Raw genomic sequence first — 18,605 nt, 5'->3', positions numbered from 1 at the left:
TAAAAACAGAAAATGCTGGAACTTCTCAGCAGGTCTGGTAGCATCTGTGGAAAGAGAAGCAGAGTCAATGTTAATGAATTCCAGTCCTACTCAAGCAACCGCCTCCCGCCCACCCCCCACCACCTCTTTTTCCGGTACATTGATGACTGTATCGGTGCCGTTTCCTGCTCCCGTCCCAAATTGGAAAACTTTATCAACTTTGCTTCTAATTTCCACCCTTCTCTCACCTTTACATGGTCCATCTCCGACACTTCCCTTCCCTTCCTCGACCTCTCTGTCTCCATCTCTGGGGATAGGTTGTCTACTAATATTCATTATAAGCCCACCAACTCCCACAGCTACCTCGACTACACTTCTTGACACCCTGCTTCCTGTAAGGACTCCATTCCATTCTCCCAGGTTCTCCGTCTCCGACGCATCTGCTCTGATGATGTATCCGTCCACAACAACGTTTCTGATATGCCTTCCTTTTTCCTCAACCAAGGATTCCCCCCCACTGTGGCTGACAGGGCCCTCAACCGTGTCCGACCTACTTGTCACACTTCTGCCCCCTTCCCCCCCACCATCCCAGAACTATGACAGGGTTCCCCTTGTCCTCACTTTCCACACACCAGCCTCCACATCTAAACGATTATCCCCTGCCATTTCTGCCACCTCCAGCGTGATGCCACTACCAAACACATCTTCCCTTCCCCTCCCCTGTCAGCATTCCAAAGGGATCAGTCCCTTCCTGACACGCTGGTCCACTCCTCTGTTACCCCCGACACCTCATCTCCTTCCCCTGGCATCTTACCATGCAATCACAGGAGGTATAATACCTGCCATTTTACCACCTCTCTCCTCACCATCCAAGGCCCCAAACTCTCCTTCCAGGTGAAGCAGCGATTTACTTGTACTTCTTTCAATTTAGGATACTGTATTCACTTCTCACAATGCGAGCTCCTCTACATTGGGGAGACCAAATGCAGATTGGGTGACCACTTTGCAGAACACCTCTACTCGGTCTGAAAGCATGACCCCGAGCTTCCGGTTGCTTGCAGTTTCAACACCCCCCCCTGCTCTCATGCTCACATCTCTGTCCTGGGATTGCTGCAGTGTTCCAGTGAACATCAACGCAAGCTCTGATCTTTCGATTCGGCATTTATTTTTTAATTCATTCATGGGATGTGGGCGAAGCTGGCTGGCCAGCATTTATTGCCCATCCCTAATTGCCCTTGAGAAGGTGGTGGTGAGCTGCCTTCTTGAACTGCTGCAGTTCATGTGAGGTAGGTACACCCACAGTGCTGTTAGAAAGGGAGTTCCAGGATTTTGACCCAGCGACAGTGAAGGAACGGCGATATAGTTCCAAGTCAAGATGGTGTGTGACTTGGAGGGGAACTTGCAGGTGGTGGTGTTCCCATGTATTTGCTGCCCTTGTCCTTCTAGTTGGTCGAGGTCGCGGGTTTGGAAGGTGCTGTCTAAGGAGCCGTGGTGCATTGCTGCAGTGCATCTTGTAGATGGTACACACTGCTGCCACTGTGCGTCGGTGGTGGAGGGAGTGAATGTTTGTAGATGGGGTGCTAATCAAGCGGGCTGCTTTGTCCTGGATGGTGTTGAGCTTCTTGAGTGTTGTTGGAGTTGCATCCATCCAGGCAAGTGGAGAGTATTCCATCACACCCCTGACTTGTGTCTTGTAGATGGTGGACAGGCTTTGGGGAGGCAGGAGGTGAGTTACTTGCCTCAGGATTCCTAGCCTCTGACCTGCTCTTGTAGCCATGGTATTTATATGGCAACTCCAGTTCAGTTTCTGGTCAATGGTAGCCCCAAGGATGTTGATAGTGGGGGATTCAGCAATGGTAATGCTGTTGAATTTCAAGGGGAGATGGTTAGATTCTCTCTTGTTGGAGATGGTCATTGCCTGGCACTTGTGTGGCGTGAATGTTACTTGCCACTTATCAGCCCAAGCCTGGATATTGTCCAGGTCTTGCTGCATTTCTACACGGACTGCTTCAGTACCTGAGGAGTCGCGAATGGTGCTGAACATTGTGCAATCATCAGCGAACATCCCCACTTCTGACCTTATGATTGAAGGAAGGTCATTGATGAAGCAGCTGAAAATGGTTGGGCCTAGGACACTACCCTGAGGAACTCCTGCAGTGATGTCCTGGAACTCAGATGATTGACCTCCAACAACCACAACCATCTTCCTTTGCGCTAGGTATGACTCCAGCCAACGGAGGGTTTTCCCCCTGATTCCCATTGACCTCAGTTTTGCTGGGGCTCCTTGATGCCATACTGCTGCCTTGATGTCAAATGCTGCCTTGATGTCAAGGGCAATCACTCTCACCTCACCTATTGAGTTCAGCTCTTTTGTCCATGTTTGAATCAAGGCTGCAATGAGGTCAGGAGCTGAGTGGCCCTAGCGGAACTCAAACTGAGTGTCACTGAGCAGGTTATTGCTGAGCAAGTGCCGCTGGATGGCACTGTTGATGACACCTTCCATCACTTTACTGATGATTGAGAGTAGGCTGATGGGGCGCTAATTGGCCGGGTTGGACTTGTCCTGCTTTTTGTGTACAGGACATACCTGGGCAATTTTCCAAATTGCAGGGTAGATGCCAGTGTTGTAGCGGTACTGGAACAGCTTGGCTAGGGGCGCGGCAGGTTCTGGAACACAGGTCTTCAGTACTATTGCCGGAATATTGTCAGGGCCCATAGCCTTTGCAGTATCCAGTGACTTCAGTCGTTTCTTGATATCACGCGGAGTGAATCGAATTGGCTGAAGTCTGGCATCTGTGATGCTGGGGACTTCAGGAGGAGGCCGAGATGGATCATCAACTCGGCACTTCTGGCTGAAGATGGATGCAAATGCTTCAGCCTTATCTTTCGCACTGATGTGCTGGGCTCCCCCATCATTGAGGATGGGAATATTTGTGGAGCCACCTCCTCCAGTTAGTTGTTTAATTGTCCACCACCATTCACGGCTGGATGTGACAGGACTGCAGAGCCTCGATCTGATCCGTTGGTTATGGGATCGCTTTACTCTATCGCATGCAGCTTACGCAGTTTGGCACGCAGATAGTCCTGTGTTCTCACTTCACCAGGTTGACACCTCATTTTGAGGTATGCCTGGTGCTGCTCCTGGCATGCCCTCCTGCACTCTTCATTGAACCAGGGTTGGTCTCCTGGCTTGATGGTAATGGTAGAGTGGGGGATATGCCAGGCCATGAGGTTACAGATTGTGGTTGAGTACATTTCTGCTGCTGCTGATGGCCCACAGTGCCTCAGGAAAGAATAGCGAAGATGATTCTCGACAGGGGCGAGAGTAACAGGGTAGTTGTGATGGGGACTTTAACTTTCCAAATATTGACTGGAAATACTATATTTCGAGTACTTTAGATGGGTCAGTTTTTGTCCAGTGTGTGCAGGAGGGTTTTCTGACACAGTATGTAGACAGGCCAACCAGGGGCGATGCCACATTGGATTTGGTACTGGGTAATGAACCCGGCCAGGTGTTAGATTTAGATGTAGGTGAGCACTTTGGTGATAGTGATCACAATTCGGTTAGGTTTACCTTAGCGATGGGCAGGGACAGGTATATACCGCAGGGTAAAAATTATAGCTGGGGGAAAGGAAATTATGATGCGATTAGGCAAGATTTAGGATGCGTAGGATGGGGAAGGAAACTGCAGGGGATGGGAACAATCGAAATGTGGAGCTTATTCAAGGAGCAGCTACTGCGTGTCCTTGCTAAGTATGTACCTGTGAGGCAGGGAGGAAGTTGTCGAGCGAGGGAGCCGTGGTTTACGAAAGAAGTTGAAGCGCTTGTCAAGAGAAAGAAGAAGGCTTATGTTAGGATGAGACGTGAAGGCTCAGTTAGGGCGCTTGAGAGTTACAAGCTATCCAGGAAGGATCTAAAGGGAGAGCTAAGAAGAGCAAGGAGAGGACACGAGAAGTCATTGGCGGATAGGATCAGGGAAGACCCTAAGCCTTCCATAGGTATATCAGGAATAAAAGAATGACTAGAGTTAGATTAGGGTCAATCAAGGATAGTAGTGGGAAGTTGTGTGTGGAATCAGAGGAGGTAGGGGAAGTGTTAAATGAATATTTTGCGTCAGTATTTACAGTAGAGAAAGAAAATGTTGTCGAGGAGAATACTGAGATTCAGGCTACTAGGCTAGATGGGATTGAGGTTCACAAGGAGGAGGTGTTATCAATTTTGGAAAGTGTGAAAATAGATAAGTCCCCTGGGCCAGATGGGATTTATCCTAGGATTCTCTGGGAAGCTAGGGAGGAGATTGCAGAGCCTTTGTCCTTGATCTTTATGTCGTCATTGTCGACAGGAATAGTGCCGGAAGACTGGAGGATAGCAAATGTTGTCCCCTTGTTCAAGAAGGGGAGTAGAGACAGCCCTGGTAATTATAGACCTGTGAGCCTTACTTCGGTTGTGGGTAAAATGTTGGAAAAGGTTATAAGAGACAGGATTTATAATCATCTTGAAAAGAATAAGTTCATTATCGATAGTCAGCACGGTTTTGTGACGGGTAGGTCGTGCCTCACAAACCTTATTGAGTTTTTCGAGAAGGTGACCAAACATGTGGATGAGGGTAAAGCAGTGGATTAGATTAGATTAGATTAGAGATACAGCACTGAAACAGGCCCTTCGGCCCACCGAGTCTGTGCCGAACATCAACCACCCATTTATACTAATCCTACACTAATCCCATATTCCTACCAAACATCCCCACCTGTCCCTATATTTCCCTACCACCTCCCTATACTAGTGACAATTTATAATGGCCAATTTACCTATCAACCTGCAAGTCTTTTGGCTTGTGGGAGGAAACCGGAGCACCCGGAGAAAACCCACGCAGACACAGGGAGAACTTGCAAACTCCACACAGGCAGTACCCGGAATCGAACCCGGGTCCCTGGAGCTGTGAGGCTGCGGTGCTAACCACTGCGCCACTGTGGTGTATATGGATTTCAGTAAGGCGTTTGATAAGGTTCCCCATGGTAGGCTATTGCAGAAAATACGGAAGTATGGAGTTGAAGGTGATTTAGAGCTTTGGATCAGAAATTGGCTAGCTGAAAGAAGACAGAGGGTGGTGGTTGATGGCAAATGTTCATCCTGGAGTTTAGTTACTAGTGGTGTACCGCAAGGATCTGTTTTGGGGCCACTGCTGTTTGTCATTTTTATAAATGACCTGGAAGAGGGTGTAGAAGGGTGGGTTAGTAAATTTGCGGATGACACTAAGGTCGGTGGAGTTGTGGATAGTGCCGAAGGATGTTGTAGGGTTCAGAGGGACATAGATAGGCTGCAGAGTTGGGCTGAGAGATGGCAAATGGAGTTTAATGCGGAAAAGTGCGAGGTGATTCACTTTGGAAGGAGTAACAGGAATGCAGAGTACTGGGCTAATGGGAAGATTCTTGGTAGTGTAGATGAGCAGAGAGATCTTGGTGTCCAGGTGCATAAATCCCTGAAGGTTACTACCCAGGTTAATAGGGCTGTTAAGAAGGCATATGGTGTGTTAGCTTTTATTAGTAGGGGGATCGAGTTTCGGAGCCACGAGGTCATGCTGCAGCTGTACAAAACTCTGGTGAGACCGCACCTGGAGTATTGCGTGCAGTTCTGGTCACCGCATTATAGGAAGGATGTGGAAGCTATGGAAAGGGTGCAGAGGAGATTTACTAGGATGTTGCCTGGTATGGAGGGAAGGTCTTACGAGGAAAGGCTGAGGGACTTGAGGTTGTTTTCGTTGGAGAGAAGGAGGAGGAGAGGTGACTTAATAGAGACATATAAGATAATCAGAGGGTTAGATAGGGTGGATAGTGAGAGTCTTTTTCCTCGGATGGTGATGGCAAACACGAGGGGACATAGCTTTAAGTTGAGGGGTGATAAATATAGGACAGATGTCAGAGGTAGTTTCTTTACTCAGAGAGTAGTAGGGGCGTGGAACGTCCTGCCTGCAACAGTAGTAGACTCGCCAACTTTAAGGGCATTTAAGTGGTCATTGGATAGACATATGGATGAAAATGGAATAGTTTAGGTCAGATGGTTTCACAGGTCGGCGCAACATCGAGGGCCGAAGGGCCTGTACTGCGCTGTAATGTTCTAATTCTAATTCTCATGGATGCCAAGTTTTGCATTGCTAGATCTGTTCGAAATCTATCCCATTTTGCATGGTGATATTGCCACACAACACGATGGACGGTATGCTCAATGTGAAGGCGGGACTTTGTCTCCACAAGGACTGTGCGGTGGTCACTCCTACCAATACAGTCATGGACAGAAACATCTGCGGCAGGCAGATTGGTGAGGACGAGGTCAAGTATGTTTTTGCCTCGTGTTGGTTCCCCCACCACCTGCCGCAGACCCAGTCTAGCAGCTTTATCCTTTAGGACTCGGCCAGCCTGGTCAGTAGTGGTGCTACCGAGCCACTCTTGGTGATGGACATTGAAGTCCCCCACCCAGAGTACATTCTGTGCCCTTGCCACCCTCAGTGCTTCCTCCAAGTGGTGTTCAACATGGAGGAGTACTGAGTCATCAGCTGAGGGAGGGCGGTAGGTGGTAATCAGTAGGAGGTTACCTTGCCCATGCTTGACTTGATTTTTTTTTTTATTTCCAAAATATACTTCATTCATAAAAATCTGCAAAAATTACATTGCCAAACAGTTTCAAACAGCACCAAAAAATACAAACATTGCAAGGGAGATCAGTTTCCTTCAATATTATCATGATTTTCTTCACAACCATTCCGTTTCACAATTGTCGTGCCAATTACAGTTTTACATTTACAGCAAATGAGAATATTAACGATACAGTTCGAGGGGTTTCCCATTGATCCAGCCCCTCAGTTCAGCTTGGTGGGGGGACATTACACTGTGGTCTTTCCCCATTGAGCCTTTGCTGCGGCTGCCCCAAGCTTTAGTGCGTCCCTCAGCACATAGTCCTGGACCTTGGAATGTGCCAGTCTGCAACATTCGGTGGTGGACAACTCTTTGCACTGGAAGACCAGCAAGTTTCGGGCAGACCAAAGGTCGTCTTTCACCGAATTGATATGGGCCAGACCTGCGCCACGTAGAGCAACAACGTGAGCGCCTCGCACCTGATGACCAGGTTCTTGCCCACAATGGAGAGAGATCGCTGCCCCCACATGCCCAACTTTTGTTGTACCTTGGCTACTCGCTCCTCCCAGGTTTTGGTGCACGCCCCGGCCCTTCCGAACCATATCCCCAGCACCTTCAGGTAATCTGACCTGACGGAGAAGGGGACAAAGGATCGGTCAGCCCAGTTCCCAAAGAACATGGCCTCGCTCTTGCCGTGGTTAACTTTGGCTCCCGAGGCCAGTTCGAACTGGTCGCAGATGCTCATCAGTCTGCGCACAGACAGCGGATCCGAGCAGAAGACGGCGACGTCATCCATGTACAGGGAGGTTTTAACCTGAGTGCCTCCGCTGCCTGGGATTGTCACCCCTCCTATGCTCGCATCCTTCCTAATAGACTCAGCAAAGGGTTCAATACAGCAAACAAACAAGACTGGGGAGAGAGGACAGCCCTGTCTGACTCCAGATTTTATCGGGAAACTTTCCGATTCCCACCCGTTGATTGAGACTGTGCCACTGATGTTTGTGTAGAGCAGTTTGATCCAATTGCAGATTCCCTCCCCAAACCCCATTTTGGAAAGCACGTCCATCATGTAGGTGTGCGATATCCTGTCAAAAGCCTTCTCCTGGTCCAGGCTGATGAGGCAGGTGTCCACCCTCCTGTCCCGTACGTAGGCGATCGTATCCATGAGTAGCGCGAGACTATCAGAGATCTTCCTGCCGGGTACAGTACATGTTTGACTTGATGCCATGAGACTTCATGGGGTCTAGAGTCGATGTTGAGGACTCCCAGGGCAACTCCCTCCCTACTGTATGCCACTGTTCCGCCACCTCATGCTAAAGCCTCATGGACTCAACCTTGAGTTCAGCAATTTCAGAGAAAGACTGGCCTTTTTTATATTTTTCTTTTTTTAATTTTTTATTTTTTTAAACATTTGCCTGTTTTTTCATGTGGACAGAGTAGCTCATAACTCTGCCATTAACACTGTCTCTGGACTAATGCTTTGTCTTTCACCACAAGTATAACACTCTCTTTGCCTTTGTCCCATGACAGCTTTGTTATTTAATCTCTGCTGCCCTCTGCCCTATCACACACCTTCCCTTTTGTTGTCTTTCCCATCAACCACCGACCCCCCACCACTCTGTTTTCTAACCTTTGCCAGTTCTGCTGAAAGGTCACAGACCTGAAATGTTAACTCTGCTTCTCATTCCACAGTGTTTAGTTTAGTTTAGTTATACAGCACTGAAACAGGCCCTTTGGCCCACCGAGTCTGTGCCGACCATCAACCACCCATTTATACTAATCCCACACGAATCCCATATTCCTACCACATCCCCACCTGTCCCTATATTTCCCAACCACCTACCTATACTAGGGGCAATTTATAATGGCCAATTTACCTACCAACCTGCAAGTCTTTTGGCAGTGAATCTAACCATCTACCTTTGACATTCAATGGCATCACCATCGCTGAATCCCCAAGTAACAGCATCCTGGGAGGTTACCATTGACCAGAAACTGAACTAGAGTCGCCATATAAATACTGTGGCTACAAGAACAGGTCAGAGGCTAGGAATCCTGTGGCGAGTAACTCACCTCCTGACTCCCCAAAGCCTGTCCACCATCTACAAAGCACAAGTCAGGAGTGTGATGGAATACTCTCCACTTGCCTGGATGGGTGCAGCTCCAGCAACACTTAAGAAGCTCGACACCATCTGGGACCAAGCAGCCCGCTTGATTGGCTCCCCATCCACAAAGGTTCACTCCCTCCACCACTGACACACAGTGGCAGCAGTGTGTACCATCTACAAGATGCACTGCAGCAAAGTACCACGGCTCCTTAAACAGCACCTTCCAAACCCACGACCTCTACCAAGTAGAAGCAGACGCATGGGAACATCACCACCTGCAAGTTCCCCTCCAAGCCACACACCATCCTGACCTGGAACTATATTGCCTTTCCTTCACTGTCACAGGGTCAAAATCCAGGAACTCCCTACCTAACAGTGCTGTGGGTCCCACATGCACTGCAGCAATTCAAGAAAACAAATCACCACCACCTTTTCAAGGGCAATTGGGGATGGGTAATAAATGCTGGCCTGGCCAGCGACGCCCACATCCCATGAACGAAAAAATAAAAGCATCTTTGTTATGAAGATCGGCTAAGAGTTGGCAGTTCTGCACTTCGAGTATTGCAGACTTGCGGGTGATCTGATTGAGGTGTACAAGATGATGAAGGGGATAGATTGTGTTCCAGTTGACACTTTATTCTAATTAAATAGCTTCGGGAGAACCAGGGGCACCATGTTAAGTTGTGTATGGCCAGATCTGGATTAGATGTCAGGAGCTGGTTCTTTTTCCAGAGAATATTGGACCTGTGGAGTCGGCTGACGTCTGCTGACATGTCGTCTTTTTGTTGATGTGATAATTGTTAACACCATGACAATCAACCACTCTGGTCCAGAAAGGGAACACGTTAAACCATTCAATCTCATTCCTACAGGGAGCAAATCCTTCCTAAGAGATTTTTAAAAAAAAATTAAATTGCTAATTTTAACATTTTTTTTCCGTCTTTTCCTTTCTGTCTCTTTATTTTCCCTCTCTTAATCCAATCTTTCCCTCTCTTTGTTTCTGTTTCTGTAGCTGATTTGACTCTAATTCACACAATTTCATTCCCCATCTTTCTATATTTATTTCTCATTGGTTGAGCAGATAGAGTGCTGATCCTGCCATTCATTGAGGTCCCAGGTGCCCAGTTACCCTCTCTGCACTGTTATCAGTTCAAATTTCCAGCATGTTACAGCACAAGACACATCTGAGCTGGTGGGATCCGGAAAATGTTTAACTCATGGGAAACGCTGTAACATGTCCCACCCCTGATAAATTTGGCCATTCGATCAATGCCCCTCAACCTTTTAAACTCAAAAACAGCGCAAGCCAAATTTGTGCAATCTGTCATCATAATGTAAGCTATTAAACCATGGTACCATTCTAGTGTATCTGAGGTATGATGGGCTGAATGGTCTTCTCTGGCATTACAATTACTATGATTCAATGCAAGATGTTAGACTTCCACAGAACCGTAAAGCCGAGTGTATTGGCTCGGTTCATTCGTTGCCTTGTTCCATCTCACTCTTTATGTGTGTGTTTTCTTTTTCATCTCTTTCGCAGGCCCAGATACAGATGGTGCATGAAAAGCTTGAAAACGTGCAGGCAATGTTTGAACAGCGCCAATTGTCTCTCAAGAAACTGGCCGTCAAACAGGTCCGGCCTGTTCAGCCTGTAGCACCGCGACCAGAAGCCTCACCTTTGTCCTTGAAGAATCCATTGTTTTCACCAAAGCACGGTAAAAATGTTATTAAGATGAAATGTGAGCACATGACACAACAGCAAAGGGCAACAAAGAAGAGCCAACTGCAGAATAGCATGAAAAGTTTCTTCACCTCAATTTCCACGAGCAATTAAATGGTGAGGTAGGGGAGGAGGTGGGTGTTCCATCCATTGAGGTCACACTGCCAATATTGAAAGGAAGAACTTGCGTTGATATAGTGCCATTCACAGCCTCAGGATGTTGCATATTGCTTTACAGTCAATGAAATACATTTGAAGTACAGTCATAGTTGTAATATAGCTCCCACAAACAGCAATATGATAATGACCAGGTAATCTGTTTTTTAATGATATTGATTGAGGGATTATGTCTTGGCCAGGACACCTGGGAGAACTCCCCAGCTCTTCTTTAAAATTTCCATCTATCTTTGGCCTCCTTGTCTCGAGAGACAATGGGTAAGTGCCTAGAGGTGGTCACTGGTTTGTGGAGCAGCACCTGGAGTGGCTGTAAAGGCTAATTCTTTAAAATATGCCATGGGATATTTAATGTTCACCTCGGGGGGGCAGATGTATCTTGGTTTAACATTTTGTTCAGAATTTGGGAACTCCAACACAACTACCTGCAAGTTCCCCTCCAAAGCCACACACCATCCTGACTTGGAACTATATCGCTATTCCTGCAGTGTTGCTGGGTCAAAATCCTGGATCTCCTTTCCTAACAGCACTGTTGATGTAGCTACACCCCAAAAACTGCAGAGGTTCAAGAAGGCAGCTCACCACCACCATCTCAAGGGAAATTAGGGATGGGCAAAAATGCTGGCCTAGCCAGCAACGCCCACATCCCCCGAATGAATTAAAAAAAGCACTCTCGTGACTGCACTGCAGTGTCTGCCTAGACTTTTGTATATAAGGTCCCTGGAGGGGGACTTGACTCCGTGAGCTTTTGACTCAGACTCAAGAGAGTTACCCACTGCACCGCAGCTGACACACATCACTATAACCTACGATAACATCCACTTCACTTCACTGGGATGACCAATTTAGTTTCGGCTGGAGGTGAACTGAGTTTCAGTTGTCTCAATCCCATGTTCTATTCGACACCTTGGCAGGAACGCACCCTCAACACAGCCTACTGTCTTGACCTCAACACTTATAAAGTGTTTTAGAGGAACACTAACCTCAAAATACAGTGGTCATTTTTTTTTATTTGCTCGTGGGATGTGAGCATTGCTGACTGTGCCAGCATTGATTGCCCATCCCTAATTGCCCTTGATCAACTTCAGAGGGCAGTTAAGAGTCAGCCACATTGCTGTGGGTCTGGAGTCACATGTAGACCAGACCAGGTAAGGACAGCAGATTTCCTTCCCTAAAGGACATGAGTGAACCAGATGGGTTTTTAGGACAATCAACAATGATTTCATGGTCATTATTAAACTAGCTTTTTAGTTCCAGATTTATTAATTGAACTCAAATTTCACCATCTGTTGTGGTAGGATTCGAACCCATGCCCCCATTAGCAGTCAGACACTGGATTCAGTCATAGTGCTTTTACAGCACAGCACCATCAACATCCTAGGGGCTACCATTCACCAGAGACTGAACTGGAGTAGCCATAAATACCGTGGCTACAAGATCAGATCAGAGGCTAGGAATCCTGTGGCGAGTAACTCACCTCCTGACTCCCCAAAGCCAGACACCATCGACAAGGCACCAAATCAGGAGTGTGATGGAATACTCTCCACTTGCCTAGATGGGTGCAGCTCCAACAACACAAGAGGCTCGACAACATCCAGGACAAAGCAGCCCACTTGATTGGAACCCCATCCACCACCTTCAATGTTTACTCCCTTCACCAGCGACTCACAGTGGCAGCAGTGTGTACCATCTACAAGATGCACTGCAGCAACTCGACAAACCTCCTTTGACAGCACCTTCCAAACCCGCGAACTCTACCGCCTAGAAGGACAAGGGCAACGGATGCGTGGGAACACCACCACCTCTCCAAGCCACACACCATCCTGACTTGGAACTATATCGCCATTCCTTCACTGTTCCTAACAGCACTGTGGGTGTACCTTCACCCCAAGGTCTGCTGTGGTTCAAGAAGGAGCTCATCACCACCTTCTCAGTGGCAGGTAGGGATGGGCAACAGATGCTGGCTTTGCCAGCGACACCCACATCCCATGAAAGAATAAAGAAAAAGAAACAGACCATTTGGCCCAGAAGGACGATGCTGGTGATAAATCAAACAAAGGCCCTGGTGGAAGATGAACCCAGGGCTTCCTGTTCATTGAACAGGTGTTTTAATGAACTCATAAATGGAGTCAAATGATCACATTCCTTTTTCTGCTATTGTAAAGGAAGAGTTAATTGATTAAAATTTAACAGGTGACTCTAGAAGATAAGGGAGAGCCATATGATCACATTGAGAATTTGTCTGTTAATATCATCAACTATTAACTGTCGGCTTCAGAGTTATTGGTTTGTATTTTCTTGACTTTAGAAGCTTGAGGGATGAACTAATTGAGGTATTGAAAATGATATCAACATTCAGTAGGGTAGACACAAACAAACTGATTCCTCTGGTGGGGGAATCCAGGACAAGTTGGCAAAACCTTTGAATTTTGGGTAGGCTGTTAGGATTGAAACCAGGAAGCACTTCGTCACACAAACGACAATGGAATTCTGGAACTTCCACCCTCAAAAATCTGTAGACGCCAATTGAAATTTTCTAGCCTGAGATTGATAGATTTTTGTTTCAGGGTATTAAAGGATATTGATCTGCATTAATTAAATGGAGGTGAGGTTCAGACCAACCATGATCTGATTGAATGATAGGACAGGCTCATTGGCTGCAAGGGCTGAATGACCTCCTCCTGTTACTATGCTGAGGACAATAGTTGAGTAAATGAAGAGGACTGTGATAAAATTATGTGAATGCCACTGATGGGGTGAGTATTATTTGAAACTGAAATATAGATTCTGTTCTCCCTCCAGCCCATCTTCTGAGTGATGAAGCACAGTGTGAGTAAATTTAACTGTGGCACAACAACAGTGGTGTCATTGACAATACTTCAACAACAACCTGCATTTATATAGCATCTTTATCAGAATAAAATATCCCAAGACACGTAAAGCAAAATTTGACATCGAGCCACATTAGGAGATATTAGGGCGGGTAACCAAAAACTTGGTCAAAAAAGAAGGTTTTGAGGAGCGCCTTAAAGGAGGAGAGAGAGTTAGAGAGGCAGAGAGATTTAGGAGGGAATTCCAGAGTTTCGGGCCCTGGCAGCTGAAGGCATGACCACCAATGGTGGAGCAGTTAAAATTGGGGATGTTCAAAAAGCCAGAATTAGAGGAGCACAGAGATCTTGGAGGGTTGTGGGGCTGAAGGAGATTACAGAGATAGTGAGGGGCAAGTCCATGGAGGCATTTGAAAATAAGGACAATGAAGAACTTCTTTAAAAATGAACAATGAAATAGACTGAGGTCTGAAGTGTCAAATAGGATATTGCTAGATTTGCAATAATTACTAAGAAGACAATTCTTCCTATTTTCATATACCCAAACCCCAGTATTGACTGGACCATTGTTCATTGTTCCAATCTGATTTCATTGTGTCAACTTCAAGGGAAATGGTGCCATTTATTACTCCTGCAAAATATTTTTTCCTCTTTCACCAACAATGTTATTTATCTTCACTGTCATTAAACACAGCAGCTTGGTTATATTAGACAGTGGATATTTAAAGCTTCTCGATGACATTCCCCTGTCTGTTATCTTAAACTCGGTACTAACCTATTTATCTTAAATAGGTTGACATCTGTGCTAAACTATGGACAGTGGGTGGCTGAGTAACATTTCTCCATTTTTGCCTTTTTGGTAAATTAGATTCATCCCATTGTTGTAGGATATTGGATCACGACATTAACTGTGACTAAAGGTGAAAAGGGTTAGACCTTCAGTCAGAGACATCCAGCTGGGGGGATGGGGGGAGGGTGGTAGCTGGGGGGAAGGGGGTGATGAGGGGGTGTGGGGAAGGGGGGTTGATGGTGTGTTTGGGGAGTGGTGAAGGGGGGTATAAGGGGGTGTGTGGGGAAGGGGGGATGAGGGAGGTGGCTGGGGAATGGGTAAGGGGGCTGAGGGGGGTTGTGGGGAGTGAAGAAGGTATGAAGAAGAAGGGGGTGTGGAGTGAGGAAGGGGGTGGGGAGTGAGGAAGGGGGGATGAGGGGGGTGTGGAAAGGGGATGACGGGTGGGGAGTGGGGAAGGGGGGATGAGGGGTGGGGAAGGGAGGATAAGGGGGGTTTGGGGAATAAGGAAGGGAGGATGAGAGGCGGTGTGTGGAGTGGGGAAGGGGGGAATGAGGAGGGGGTGGAGAGTGGGGAAGGAGGTGGGGGGTGGGGAGTGAGGAAGGGGGTGGGGAATGAGGAAGAGGGATGAGGGGGGTGTGTGGAGTGGGGAAGGGGGAATGAGGGGGGGTGGAGAGTGAGGAAGGGGGGATGAGGGGTGTGTGAGGAAGGGGGGATGAGGGGTGTGTGGGGAAGGGGGGATGAGGGGTGTGGGGAAGGGGGATGAGGGGGGATGGGGAGTGAGGAAGGGAGGATGAGGGGGTGATGGAGAGTGAGGAAGGGAGGATGAGGGGGTGATGGAGAGTGAGGAAGGGGAGGGATGAGGAGGGGGTGGGGACTGGGGAAGGGGGAATGAGGGGTGTGTGGGGAAGGGGGATGAGGGGGGATGGGGAGTGAGGAAGGGATGAGGGGGGATGGGGAGTGAGGAAGGGATGAGGGTGTGGTGGGGAAGGGTGGATGAGGGGTGTGTGGGGAAGGGGGATGAGGGGGGATGGGGAGTGAGGAAGGGAGGATGAGGGGGTGGTGGAGAGTGAGGAAGGGGGGATGAGGTGGGGGTGGAGAGTGAGGAAGGGGGGGATGAGGGGTGTGTGGGGAAGGGGGGATGAGGGGTCTGTGGGGAAGGGGGATGAGGGGGGATGGGGAGTGAGGAAGGGAGGATGAGGGGGTGGTGGAGAGTGAGGAAGGGGAGGGATGAGGAGGGGGTGGGGAGTGGGGAAGGGGGTGATGAGGGGAGTGTGTGGAGCGAGGAAGGGGGGATGAGGAGGGTGTGTGGAGTGGGGAAGGTTAAGTCATGTTCTGGAGACTGTATAGCAGCTTTTTAAGTGAGTCTGTTTGTTTTGAAGGTGTGGAATCGAGTTCCGGTTCAAAGTTTCCATTTGACATATCTCTGTACGGAAAGAGAAGTTCGAGAAAACCACAGAGTGCACGGAAGGTAATTTGTGATGTAACAACAATAACCTTAATTATTAAGATTTGGGAGTGTCTGACATCGCACTTTATATACAGCATCACAAAACAATCCTGTGACAAGTATAAAGCAAGGGGAATAAACCCAATAATTTTCTGTTAGTGTTACATAAAGACATAGAAAAATTTATGGCACAGAGGATGCCATTTGGCCCTTCATGTCTGTGCTGGCCAAAAGAGAACTACCCAGCCTAATCCCATGTTCTAGCTATTTGTCTCTAACCCTGTAGGTTACAGAACCTCAGGTGCATATCCAAATAATTTTTAAATGCAATGAGGGTTTCTGCCTCTACCGCCCTTTCACGCAGTGAGTTCCAGACCCCGACCAGCCTCTGGGTGAAAACAATTCTCCTCAACTTCCTTCTAATCCTTCTACTAATCTCTTTAAATATGCCCCCTGGTTTATTGACCTCGCTGCTAAGGGAAATAGGTTCTTCCTATCCACTCTATCTAGGCCCCTCATAATTTTATACACCTCCATTTAAATCTCCCCTCAGCCTCCTCTGTTCCAAAGAAAACAACCCCAGCCTATCCAATCTTTCCTCACAACTACAATTCTCCATTCCTGGCAACAGCCTCATAAATCTCATCTGTACCCTCTCTAGTGTGATCACATCCTTCCTGTAATGCAGTGACCAGACTGTATGCTGAAGAGTATTTTGTACAGTTCTAGCATAACCTCTTAGCTCTTCTATTCTATTTCTCGGCCAATAAAGTATCCACACCTATAGCCAGAGAGGATAAGATAATGAGAGGAATGAAGCCATCGCCAATCTAGAAAAACTTGCAAGAATAGCAATACCTATCCTCTAATTGACCTCATACCAATGCACCATGACATGTCTCTGAGCAAGAACCCAAAGGAACAGGGCAGCTAATGGTTAAAAATTGCAACCGTACCCCAGACTGACCGGAGAATTGCAAAGATGGTCAGCTAGAAAAGCCCTAGATAAATCTGTAACTTGGTTGAATTTCTTCCTTTATTGATGTATTTAGTCCTCACTGTACCATTGTCTCTAGAGCAATTGAAGGCACCTGGATCCCAATATTTCCATTTGTTCTTCATTGTACTGTTGCACAGCTGACTGTAGTGTTTGTCTAAATTCAACAACAACTTGTTTTCATATGACTGCTTTAATGTACAAATAATTCCTAAGGTGCTTCACAAAAGCTTTAGGTAGATTTGCCAACTAAAGGAGATATTGGGAGGGGGGACTGAAAGTTTGGTTGAAGAGATGGGGGTTTTAAGGAGGGTCTTAGAGGAGAAGAGCAAGGTGGGGAGGAGGAGGGATTTATATTGGTCATGATTATAAAAACTATATTGAAGTCACTCCCTGTCTGAAATGTACTAATGGTAAGCAACAATGCACTAAAATATCAGAAAGAGAAAGAATTGCATTCCTTTAGCATCTTTCACAGCCTCAAGACATTCCAAAGCACTTTACAACCAATGAAGTACTTTTTGAAGTGTAGTTACTCTTATAATTATGTAGGTACGCCCACAGTGCTGTTAAGAAGGGAGTTCCAGGATTTGACCCAGCGACAGTGAAGGAACGGCGATATAGTTCCGAGTCAGGATGGTGTGTGGCTTGGAGGGGATCTTGCAGGTGGTGGTGTTCCCATGCATCTGCTGTCCTTGTCCTTCTAGATGGTGGAGGTCGCGGGTTTGGAAGGTGGTGTCTAACGAGGCATGGTGCGTTGCTGCAGTGCATCTTGTATATGGTACACACTGTTGTCAATGTGTGCTGGTGGAGGGAGTGAATGGTTAAGGTAATATATATTGCGCCTTTAAAAGCATCAGTGAAGCAAAAGTCCGAGCACAAGCCATGCTGTCACAGCCAATGAAATGTAGTCACTGTGGTAATGCAGGAAACACAACAGCCAGACTTGCCAACGGCAAGATCCCACAAACAGCAACGTGATAATGACCAGATAATCTGATTGGGGATGTTGATTGAGGGATAAATCTTCTGCGAAATAGTGCCCATGAGATCTTTTGCGCCCCCAAGAAGGCAGACAGGGTCTTGGTTTAACGTCTCTTTTAAAAGTCAGCAATTCTAGCAGTACAGCACCAGGAACCTCAAAACTCCAGACGATTTAAATACACCCTCCCAATCAGATGGAGGTGGTGTGTGGTACAGGGGAGACCAAGGAAAGGAAATACTGAAAAGAAATGTTGGCCCTGAACTGTACTCGAGATTGGACCGATGTTTCTTTCTTTCCTGCACCCAGATTGAGGTCATGCATGAAGTCAGTCAAACAAGGAATGCATTATACTCCTTAAATTCCGAAAGTGATGACAGCGTGGAAATCTTAAAAAGGTAAGAGACTGAAAACATTACAAACCAGTCTTAGTTTTACACAAGTAACTCAAACTGTTGAAGGCTTTGTGTAACCTGTATGGTTTGCTCCGATCAGTCACGATATGTCAGAGTTCATTGAGGTAGCTTTGTTTTTGTGCGATGATATAAGGCATGCGATATCAGATCAATCAGCCATTATGTACATCACTCCTGATGGAAGTCACTAGAAATAGAAAGAAATTTAAAATGGTTGGCTATCTCCAAAGTCAAAATTACCCCCATTCTTGGTTATACTTCACACAGGAACATAGGAGCAGGGGTAGGCCATTCAAACCATCGAGTATGCCCTGCCATTCAATATGATCATGGCTGATCATCCACTTCAATGCCTTTTCCCCACACTATCCTCATATCCCCTTATTTATTTTTAGATTTAGATTTAGAGATACAGCACTGAAACAGACCCTTCGGCCCACCGAGTCTATGCCGACCATTAACCATTTATACTAATCCTACACTAATCCCATATTCCTAACACATCCCCACCTGTCCCTATATTCCCCTACCACC

At 47.0% G+C, this 18,605-nt stretch overlaps 1 protein-coding gene across 3 annotated transcripts in view; it reads left to right on the top strand.

The window, feature by feature from the left end:
• mcf2a (MCF.2 cell line derived transforming sequence a) overlaps positions 1-18,605 on the top strand; it is a 208,664-nt gene that overhangs the window by 107,126 nt on the left and 82,933 nt on the right. For all 3 annotated transcript variants that reach the window (XR_010976419.1, XM_068047099.1, XM_068047100.1), the window contains exons 13-15: positions 10,258-10,432; positions 15,609-15,697; positions 17,965-18,053. Coding sequence is in view for 2 of the 3 variants with exons in the window: in XM_068047099.1 (XP_067903200.1) it covers positions 10,258-10,432; positions 15,609-15,697; positions 17,965-18,053 (353 nt within the window). In the remaining variant the exon portion in view is untranslated. The remainder of the gene's footprint in view (positions 1-10,257; positions 10,433-15,608; positions 15,698-17,964; positions 18,054-18,605) is intronic.

The sequence above is a fragment of the Heterodontus francisci genome, chromosome 15 (assembly GCF_036365525.1).
Source record: "Heterodontus francisci isolate sHetFra1 chromosome 15, sHetFra1.hap1, whole genome shotgun sequence".
NCBI lineage: Eukaryota > Metazoa > Chordata > Chondrichthyes > Heterodontiformes > Heterodontidae > Heterodontus > Heterodontus francisci.
Note: the sequence above shows the minus strand (reverse complement) of the source record. Positions and strands in the feature narration are given on the sequence as shown.